Source organism: Myiozetetes cayanensis, unplaced genomic scaffold (assembly GCF_022539395.1).
Source record: "Myiozetetes cayanensis isolate MyiCay16 unplaced genomic scaffold, myiCay2020 scf15, whole genome shotgun sequence".
Taxonomy (NCBI): domain Eukaryota; kingdom Metazoa; phylum Chordata; class Aves; order Passeriformes; family Tyrannidae; genus Myiozetetes; species Myiozetetes cayanensis.
Genome location: NW_026087159.1, coordinates 11340772 through 11351853, shown reverse-complemented (window position 1 = coordinate 11351853; position 11082 = coordinate 11340772). Strand labels below are relative to the sequence as shown.

The 11082-nt window shown below is 40.1% G+C and overlaps 1 protein-coding gene across 2 annotated transcripts in view; it reads left to right on the top strand.

Moving 5' to 3' along the window:
* Positions 1-884: 884 nt before the first annotated feature.
* The window catches only part of MTM1 (myotubularin 1), a 37426-nt gene continuing 27228 nt past the window's right edge, over positions 885-11082 (top strand). For both annotated transcript variants that reach the window (XM_050310380.1, XM_050310379.1), the window contains exons 1-3: positions 885-1003; positions 2757-2897; positions 10515-10586. In XM_050310380.1, the coding sequence (XP_050166337.1) occupies positions 10524-10586 (63 nt within the window). In that variant the 5' untranslated portion in view covers positions 885-1003; positions 2757-2897; positions 10515-10523. The remainder of the gene's footprint in view (positions 1004-2756; positions 2898-10514; positions 10587-11082) is intronic.

Genomic DNA, 11082 nt, shown 5'->3' with positions numbered 1-11082 from the left:
GGTTATATGAGCAAGAGGCTGTTTGAGACTTTATCTTTTGAAAGAAATACATAGGGTATAAGCCAAGCTGGAAAAGATCTGGGACAAAATTGATGGAAACAAATTTATGAGAACATTTGTGGGGAGAACTCTTAGTGACCAGAGTCGTGAAGTGTCAGAAACGAGTAAGGGGAAAAAAAGTCTTTCTAGTTTTCATGATGTCAGAGAAAAGCTTTAAAACACTGTTTGAATGAAACCTTGAATGAATGACCAGCTGTGAAGGATCCTCTGGGTGTATACACACACATATGCATAGACCTGTACATATATAACTGTATATATATATATACACCCATATGTGATTTACGATTTACAGTTGAAAATACCACACTGAAATCAAGCAAACCAAGACTTCAAAACCGCATCAGGGAATGTTCTAGCTGACCTTTCCTGAGAGTATGATGTCAGAAGTAAAGGTATATTATGCCAGAAATCAACAGACGAAACTGCGTGTGTAAGGGAGACTGAACTGACTTTCATCTCCTTTTGTTCACTTCTTGCTTCTGTTTCTTATCAATATAAAACACACAGTTCCACACTTATTCTACAAAAATATTTTTTGCTTTAGAATCACTTTTTTCCGTCATAAGGGGCACCAGCCCAGTTCCCTTGCGTTGTTTTCGGTCTTGATTTTTCCAAAGTTTTCGGAGTTCCGGGTGTAAATTGTTGATAGTAAAGAAGACACTTGAAATTAATTAATAAAACTGTTGTTAAAATGCCCCGCCCCTCGGCCCCGCCCCTCGGCCCCGCCCCCGGGCCCGCGAATTAACCCCGCCCCCCGATGTCGGCCCCGCCCCTCGCCCGCCGCTCCCGGCAGCCCCCGCGGGGCGGGGCGGGCGCGGGCCCGTCACGTGACCGCCGCTCTGGGGCCCGCGGCGGTGGCGGCGTCGGGAGGGTCCGTGAGGGAATCGTGAGGGCTCCGGGAGCGCTCCGGGAGCGTCGGTGTGGGAGCCGTGAGAGCCCGGTGAGTGTCGGTGTGGGAACCGTGAGGGTCGGTGTGGGGCCCGGTGAGTGTCGGTGTGGGGCCCGTGAGGTCGCCCGGGGAGTGTCGGTGCGAGCCCCGGGGGGTGCCCGTGGGCCCGGCCGCTGCCCGTGGCCTCAGCTCCGGCCTCCCCTGCCCCTCACGCCCCGCTGTGCAGCATCACTCCCGGAGCGGGATTTCCACCTTTCCTGCTCAAAAGAAGCCCTCTCCTGTGACGCGAAAACACCCCGAGTGCTCTCGGTTCGCTTTCAGGCTCTCAAGCCTCTGTGGCGTTCATTTCTGACCGGTTTGAATTTCGTTCGAGGCAGTGTGACTTCTTTCGGTGTTCACGGCTGTAAAGCTGAAACCTTCCACCGCAGAGCAAACTTTCTGGTTGATTTAAAGCAAGAAATGGTTCTTGAACACGACAGGCCGTTTCTGCTTGCTGGGTTTGGTGCTGTGGCAGTCAAAAAGCATGTTTTCTATTTTGTGTAGTTGGTGAGTTTTGGTTTGTCATTGTGAACTTTTTCAGATGTACGTTTATTAAGAGCATAATAAGGGCATTAGTTCTTTGCACAGAAACCTCCATTTTTCTTGGTGCTATAAAAAGCAGCAAACTCAGTATTAAAAATGTGTAGATGTTAAGTGTTCTGTAGTTGCCCTGTAGATTGACTTGTCACAATAGGCACTAACCAAAACTGAGGATGTTTAAAAAATGCCTTGGCTCTATGGCACAGCACCTGTTCTCTGCACTATTGTGCTCATTGCTTGCTAGTGGGCATACATTTGTTTATCATTAGCCAGATTTGAGGGACAAGGTATGTCACGGTACAGGAACAGTGGGACAGAAAGCCAGAGACTCCTTCCTGCTGTAGTTTTCTTTTTAATGTTAATTTGTGGTTTAGGTGGTTAAAAAAAGTTAGGCTGTAGAGTTATTAACAGAGCTGGTAATGAACCTTAACACAGGAACTTCTGGCACTGCATGTGACTTCATTGTGTGGCAAATGTCACAGGAGATGAGTTATAGAGCTGTTTTCAATAAAATGCAGAATTTTCCCTTTTTTGCACTTCTGTTTATCGTTCTGTGATTGGTCAGAAGGAAACTTGCAAAAGATGCACTTGCTGAAGAGAGGGGCTTGTAGCATCACTGAGGCTGAGCAAGCTCTGGTGTTAATGTATTCCTGTAGGTAGGGTTACAGTGTTAGCTAACAGTACTTAATTTAGAGTGCAAGACCGATTTAATGAGATGTAACTGTAAATCTGTAAAACTGTAAATATGGTGTGTGCGCTTTTAAAGGAGACAACTTACTAGTTTTCTCTAAGAACTTGGATGAGGTACATAGCAGCTTTCAGATGAGAATCATTCCTGAATGTATTTAGGAAAAGAAACAAATTACAGTGTTCTTTGGGAAGGCTTGAGAGAGGAAGTGCTCAACTGCGTGCAGAAAGGTGCTCAAATACGTATGGGGAGCATAAGCATGGTTAAAGGTCTGCATAAGACTGATTTTAAAACATTTCAAAACCAGGTCTTAATGGTTTAGAAGGAAATGTTCTCAATTCCAATTACTTGATGGCAAACCTCCTGACACAAGGTGAAACATAAAAAGTACTAGTACTGTTTGCTTCCTTTCTTCAGAATGTTTTAATAGAACTATTCTGGGGTTTTGCTTTCTTTTTGAAGTTTTTTAAAAGTAATGTCCATTGAACTTTTCTGGCAGTGCTAATGATGTTTTCCTACCTGTTCCATTCCTGACAGCACGAAAGTCAGAAGTTGTTGGAAAGTTGAAGGAATGAACACACTGTTTTCCTCTCGTCTCACTGAAGCAGGTGCATCTATGTCTTATACAACTGAAATGACTTATTAAATCCGGAGGCTTCTGAGCAAAAGAACAAAAGGGTAAGTGTCTTTAAGTAGACTGCATTACACCTTTGTGTAAGATGAGGTATGTGTTTTTCGACAAAATCTAATTGATGTGCAGCATCTTGGCTGTGCTGTTGCATGTAGTGAGTGGAAAGGCCGTGTGCCAGAAGCTGGGATGTGCCTGGACCCATCAATTTGTGATATACACAGGCAGACGTGGGGAGTGTCAAACTTTCTATGCCTTTTGGTTGAAAGAGAGCACACCCAAAAGTGTGGTGCTGCCCCATGAATGAATTTGGCAGGGTAGTCCCAATCTCCCCTTTCTTGGGGATGGAAACAAAGAGTGTTTTGTGAGTGACTTCATCATAGTCTATTTAGTCTACTTTTTATTGCACAGGTCAGCTCAGAATGGTACTTTCTCTGTGCATTGTGTGTATTCATGTAGTGGAAGAAGGAACTAAACAGCAGATGACAGAGGGTGAGTCTGATGCATTAGTTGTACACGTTCTCAAAGGAAAGTTGGAGGAAAGTCTGAGTAGGGAATGCAATTTTAACTGTTAGTGTCATTTTTTTAATACAGTATATCATGTGTAACAGATACATTTTCCATTTCTCTTGTGGAATCATCAGTTAAATCTTTAGGAATAGAACTACAGTGGCCTAAGGGGATATCTTTCAAGAAGAATGAGCAGAGAACAACTGAAAGCTTTCTTAATAGAAAACTTGGAAGCCGTGTTTGCTATCCCATAGGCTTTCCTGTCAACTGCATCAGCTTTTGACAATGTGGGAGGTATGCATTCCCTGCAGGGGATGCAGAGTGGTGAAAATAGACTGGGTGGGTTTAGAAAGCCACAGATCAGCCTTCAGGCAGAGGTTTCCTACAGATGTAATGTTGATTCTAGAGGTAATCTGACAAATGGTTCCTTAAAAACCCCCACTCACTTCTGTCATGGCACCTAATCTAGGCAGGTTTAACTGTTAGAGGGAAAACCACTGCTTTCTTTGATCCACTCACAAGACTGAACTCTCATTTAAGAACTCAACTACCAGACTGAATATTAAAAAGCAGTCTGGGAAAAAAGATAATCATGTCAAGAGAAAGGTAATACAGATAGAACAAATACAAGATTAGCAATAGGTGAGTACAAGTGGACAGAAATAATTGTTACTGTAAATTGCAAAAATTTACCTCCAAAAATTGCTGGAAAACAGGCTTTAGCAAATATATTATCACTGAACCAGGTGCTGCTTTTCTTTGTAATGGTGATATAAAGCATGAAAATTATCTAACTAACAGATCAGAGTCCATCAACAGTTAAGTTATTTAGTGTTCATGATGGTATGTGTCTTACTGTATCTTCTGTCTTTATGAGAGGACTTCTAACTCTCTTACAGGAAAGCTTGCTGGGATAAAAGCCAGGGATATCACCCTGAGCTATATTTTCAATGTAATTTGAAAGGAGGAAGCAACTGGGTTGATAATTAGAAAAAAAGTAATGTTACAAACCTTTATGTTAGGTCTTGTTACAAGTCGTGATATACTTTGAAAATTGGGTGAGAGTTAAATTCCATGAGGAGTTAAGACAGTAAAACATAAAGCTTCAATAGAGGCAGGAGTAATATCAATCAAGGCAGAGCTCAGGATTTTTTTACTCCCTCCAGCTATTATTTATTCAATACCTGGCTCCAAGAGGCTACAAGAATTTTTGTTAAGGAGCGTGTACGCAGAATTGCATAGGGATTTGGTGGTACTGAGATTTTTTTTTTTTTTGACCAAACTTTCTGCCAGGCTGTTGCTGCTTGGTGCCATTTGTAGAATTCCATTGTCAGGATACTACTTTCTGTTAGTGTGAGGGCTTCCTGCTAATACCTTCAAAATTCCCTGGTACAGTGAGTGTGTGAAATAGGAGGGCAGGCAACTGGTGCACTTCTAATTTGTTTGGTGAATTAACAGTCACTTGACTGTTGTGAACTGTTGTTTGTTTGCATTTGTTCGTGTTGAATCCTTTGGGGACAATGACTTGCCCTGTCAAATGCAGGGCACATTAGGGAACAAGAGAATGCTTTTTCTGGGAGGTGGAGCGTCTCTGGCTCTTCACAAACAAATTCAGCTGTCCGTGGTGAGTTGTACAGCTGCTGTTCACAGTCTAGTAGAGAACTGGCTACATGAGGGATTCTGGAGTGCATCTTTCTTTGGGATGAGAAGAGGGTGGACTTCTGCTACCTTATTTTTGTTTCGGAGTATAGTTCTTTTGTGCTAAAATATAGCTGGTTAAACGAGCTTGAAAGAGATGCATTTATTCTTATGGAGTTGGTTGGTTGGTTGGTTGTGGCTCTTTAGTCTCTCTGGTTTATTTTGGTTGATTGGTGCTGTTTGGTTAGGGACAGCTGATGTCTGTAAAACTGCCTTTGTTGCTGAGGTTTTTTTATTCTGACTTGGTTTTGTATCCCTGTACTCAAGCACAGTGAATAATTATTTACTAGTGTAATACTATTTTTCTTCTCTTGAAATAATTGCTTATTTGGTGTCAGGTCTAACTATGAAAATAACTTCATTTTTGTCCAGACTGGCAGATGCCCTGGAGATCTTCATCGATTAACCCCATGCACCGATCGCTTTCGGGTGTCATATAATTGCCCAGTTGTAATTTTTGGAAGTGCTCCATTTCTTTTCTGAATTACTGTGTCAGCAAATGAAAGGACTTAGTAAGTTTTGTAACTATTTAGGACAGGCCTGGGAGAGGCACAGACTTTGTTCATTCTTGCACAAACCATTACCTGGAGCAGGATTGTGAGAACTTTGTGTGCTGTGGTTATGAATGTGTGACAGAAATCTAAATGATTCTGGAAGATGTTCTGATGAACTTTTTGTTGTTCGTTTTTTTTATAAATCTGACTCTGATAAAAGCAAATAATTCTCATGTTTATCTAGGTGTCTTTATATTTTACATTCATACATAAACACACAAAATAACTGTTTCAATTATAATAATATGAATCATGGGTGTTTCTTCATCATATTTACCTCTCCGTATGTTCTGTATTTTTGGTATATGGTAATTTAGCAATTTATTTTCCTTAATCTTTCTGCATTAACATCCTGCATTATTAATGCATTCTGCATTAACATTATAGACTATACAACGTGAAAAACTTCCATTTTTCATTAAGTGCTGTCAAAATTGCTGTTGCTCCAAATGATTGATATAGGTACGAATTTGAAAGTGATTTCTTTCAAAGTTTTAATCCAGTGATGGAAGACAAAATATTAAATATCTGGAAAGTGGTGCTCACAATTTACTTGATGCAGTTTACCTGAGTCCAGACGTTTGTGGTAGTAATCCTTTGGCAGATGCAGATTATGTTGTTTGGTTGCAAACTACTTTATACATGTAAAGATTTTAGGTTGATAGAAGTGTGGCTCAGGCAATCGTTAAAATATTTTTACTGTGACTCTGGTGTGAAGATGAAGCCTTAAAAGGACCAGCAAAATGTCAAATGAGCTTTAATTTATTCCTGGGTCATAAACAATGAGAACGAGTTTCACCAGACTGTTGTCAATCTTAACATGGCTTAATAAGAGTCTGGGTGGAAAGACTGCTCACATTCTGTAACCTGTTTTTAGTGAAGAACCTTAAGGGAAGAGGAGCTGATTGCTTCAAATGTCTCAACCTTCAAAAGCTTTTTTATGTGTTTTAAAGTTTATTTAGATTTTTTACGTGGACATACGCTTGTGTCTGTTGGCATTTATTCACAAAAAGCAGGTAGGGTCCTTGAATTGACTTCCTAAAATCTGGCCCTCAGTGCCTACCCTTTCAAATGTTGTGCCTCCATTCCCATGAATCCTAGGAAGCACAAGTATAAATATCATCTTTAACGAAAACACAGATCCCAAGCAATTTAATTGTTATTGTAAGATCACTGGAGCCCACATTTCTCGATAGTGTTACTATATTAAGTTCTGGTAATTTTAACAAAGCTCTGTTTATTAGTTCAAGTTAAATCCAGTAAAATTGCTTTGTCTCCTTGCTATTCTAGATTCAGGGAAGAACATTCAACTGTTTGTAACTGCAGAATATCATAAACAGAGTTGTCTGACTTGTTTTAAATTTGCAGAGTAATTGTACTTCTGTTCAGCTGCTGACAAGTGTGAGCTTTGTATGGTTTTCAATTTTTGTGCGACTGTAGAAGTACATATGGGTGATATTGGGGAATAAAACGTGTTTGCAGTGGAAAACTACTTGTAAGGTTTTTTCCCTGTGTGGAAGGACTGCTGCTGCTCTGTGATAATGAGAAAGTTGTAGCTATTTTAAGACTATGGTAGAGTATGTTTTTTAAATTCTTCATGGCAATATTACTTTGTGAGGCTGCCAGAAGATACTTCTACAATTTGACAGAAAAAGAAATAATATTATAAACGGAAATATTTCATATTCATTTTACATGTTTCTGAAAACTTACTTTCCCTTGGTATAGAGGAGTCCACTTCCTTAAGGGCTTGTCCTTGTTTGATGGGTACTTTTAATGAGAACTTAATCTTGTCTATAGTCTGAAGGTACAGAAGCATAATGTAATCCAGGTTGGAAGGGACTTCAGAAGGCCTTGCTCAAAGGAGGATCAGACTCAGTTGGTCAGAGTTTTATTCAGCTGGGTCTTAGAAACCTCAGAGGATGGAGACTGCAACCTCCTTGTGCCCTGTTTTCACTGCCTGACTTTTGCCTTATGGTGCAGAAGGAGGGGTTAGGGTTACTTGGCCATAGTTTACTTCTGGAAATGTGGGTGGTTATAAATGTGCTTATTAGTATTTGGGGTTTTTAGGTGTGATTGGATTTCAAAGTAAAATTTTTGCAGCATTAGAAGAATTCTTCCACTTATATACTGATGAAATAACTTGCATTAATTTTAGTGAAAATGCTTGGATTTAAAAAATATCCTGACAGATAATACCTTATCTTCATTACATATTTATTCAACTTGATTAGCTCTGAATACCTCTAATTTGCATCACTAAAGTGTTGAAAATGAAACAGAGTAGTTGGTTGTAATTCTATAATAAAGTATTCTATAGAAATTGAAGTCAGTGAATTCATTCTCACTGTAAAGTATGTTGAAAGAAATGAGTCTCAAGAAGAGTTGGGGGAATTTTACACAAAGTAAACTTGCATACACAGAAACACAAATTGCTGCAATAGCCACACACACCTTGTTTGCTTGAAGTGGCCTGGTGGGGTGGCAGCGTGGAGGGAAGCTGTGACCTCTGTGATGTCAGGTTCCTCAAAGAGAAATTCTTCTGAGAACCTGAAAGGGTCTGTGCCTGTTTCTTTTAACTTTTCTGCATCTCAGTGTAAATTGTAGTCAGTGTTCTGGATTATTTCCAAACCTCAGCTCACCTCATGTAATTCAACAGCTCAGCCAAAGCTCAGTGAGTGTGCAATAGGGGGAGGAAATAATACAGAAAGCAAAGGAGGAAACGGAAAGGCTTTTGAAACACTTGGTGCTGTTCCCTGTGTGAGCAGCAGGAGTAGCTCGGGATTGGAAGGGATAAAGGAACGTCCAGACCAGCTTTTGTTCTGCAGAGCTTTGGCAGTGCTTTGGCTCCGAGGTGAGTGTCCAGGAACCTGGGTGGGCTCGTGTGACCTCTGCTGAGGTCCTTCCTGTGGCTCTGCCACTGGAGTGGCTGTAGTTCCAAGATGAACAGCCAACTCGGGTGTGCCGGTACCTGCTGCAGTCAGAATTTCCATTTTGCAGTGCAGATCTACTCAGGGTTGTCATACCTTTTAAAAGTCACTTTCCTAGGGCTTGTTTGTGCGCTCGTGTCTCTCGTGGTTAGTGCAGCCTTAATTTAAATTTATGTGAGCTCCAGTTAAAACCATTTAGTCTCTGCTGACATAGAAAAACTGGCGCTGCTGTACCTCTGTCTCTCTCACCTGGCACTTCTCACTTAAAATACAAATAAAAAAACACTTCATGTGGAAAATTTTTTTAATACAAGCTTCTGAGTAAATATATGCCTTTTACCTTTGTAAAACCTTCAATTTCTATCAATTAAGGGAAGTCATCTGAACAAATATTGGATGTTCATAAGTTAGCATAGTAATATAGCAAAAGTTAAATCTACCTTAAGTTTTGTGGTATTTAAGATACTGCAAGAAAGGAAAAACTGAAAGTGTCTTCCCTTTAGATTTTATTGTCCAAACATTAGACTCCAGTGTTGCAGTAGTACTTCTGTAAAGGGTAGATTGAAAGGGCAATGATTTAATTTTAATTGCTAACAGGTTTTCATTTAAACTGTTGACATTGCACTAACATCAGTTCAGGACCACTGTTTCAGTGTTTGGAGAAAGCTGAGATAGCTGGAGACCCAGAAGGGACACACAGGCTCTGTGGCATTCAGAAGTGTTTTTCTTCATTCTTCAACTTAATGTGTTCATTTTTTTTTTTTTTGTGGAGAGATCTGATTTTTTTACTGATAAGCTGTATCACTGAATATTACAGTTCTGAACACAGTGTCAGGTTTCCTGTGTTCTTTATGAGATAAGCAAGACTTGGACAACAAACCTGTAGAACTGCAGGTTGTGGTTTCCCACTTTGTTCCTGCACAGACACATTGCTGTGCTGTTATGGTACCGTCGAGAGCACTTTGCCTCTTGCAGGCGGATCTGTCGCTGTCACTTGTGTGGGACTGTTGCAGTGTCACTGTCAGCCCACTGTTACTCAGGAGCATGGGCTGACTTGTCAAGGTGCAGAGAGATCTGGGCAAACTTTCCAGTGTTGAGAGGGGAGAGACGGTGCTTATTTAAGACTACAATGTTACGTTTATGGAATAGGAACAAAGATTGTGTAGTCTGTAGTGCCTTTCTCTTCCCCCCCCCCAAACAAACAGAACCTCTCCAAGATTGCTGTGGGATGTCAGATCAGTTGATGAAGGGTGTGTGATGAGTGAAAAGGAAGTATGAGTGTTTTCCCACTGTTACTCCTAGAGACCCCTTGTGCACTGTTGGGAAATTAGGATGATGCATTCTCTGTCATGAGATTCTGTCTTTTAGAAGCACCATTTAAAAAATAAATAAAATCCTTTTCCTTCAGATACGTGAAGGTTGTTCGGACCAGAAGGCTGGACACTCCCTCTTCTGGTGTGCTAACTGAAGCTCCAGTTAGGAAATGGGGGATTGTTTTTAAATGGAGAAGTACTGTGGAACTTCTGCTGGGGGTTTTTTGTTGTTGTTTTTTCAACTTGAAACACTTGAGTGTATTGACATGCTTGTGACTTCGAGAGCTGTGCAATAATACTCCAAGTAGGTTGCATTTCATAATATGTGTTTCCAGTCACTTAAAACAAGCACTCTAATGTCTGTTGACTGAACTAATAATAGTATTCCAACAACTGAATTCCAGTCTAGAGCTTGAGTCAGAATATTTCTTATAGGAACCAATTGCAAAGCTAGTAATGAATTTGTTAGATTTAGATGCTTTTAAATAGTGACCTTCAATTATGAGGCATTGTGTAATGTTTTTAATTACCAGTAACTTGCAAAACATTCTTGTAAGTTCTTGATGTCTACCTGTGGACCTCCAAAATCTAAAAATCTCTCCTGTAAATAGTGTATAGTCCAGGAGGAAGTTTAAGTCTCCATATTTGTGCTTATTTGTCAGATACCTGGTATGGCCTCATCATCAACACCTAAATATAATTCAAACTCCTTGGAGAGTTCTTCAAGTAAAAGGGTGAGTGTAACCTTTCTTCATGTTTTTATTTTTTTTACATCAGAGTTTCCAGAGATCATTGTCTTGCATAATTGGTTAGAAAAATGAGTACTTAAATGAATTCTCTGGAATGTATATACTTATTTTTATTGCTAAAATTCTAATGCAGTTAACTGAGTTGATTTAAATATCTTTTGGAATGGATGGGTGAAGTACTCTCTGTCACAGCTAATGAGAACCTCCTTCAAATCAGTTCTACTGTACTCTTATCCTTGAAATTTTTGGCACTTTGTTGCCCTAGAAGGATTCTGTATTGCAATTGCTAAGTTAAATCTTGTTATGTTTGTTTGGCTCAGTTTTAAAATTTTCATCTGCAGTGAAAAATACATTAAAACAATCTAAATGTCATCCCCCTCTGCTTTTTAATGCTGTGCAGCTGAAGAAAATGTAACCTGGGTGCAAGAAAACAGAACCTACTGAACGTGGGAAAGTCACAAAAGAGTAGATTGTGTGTGAT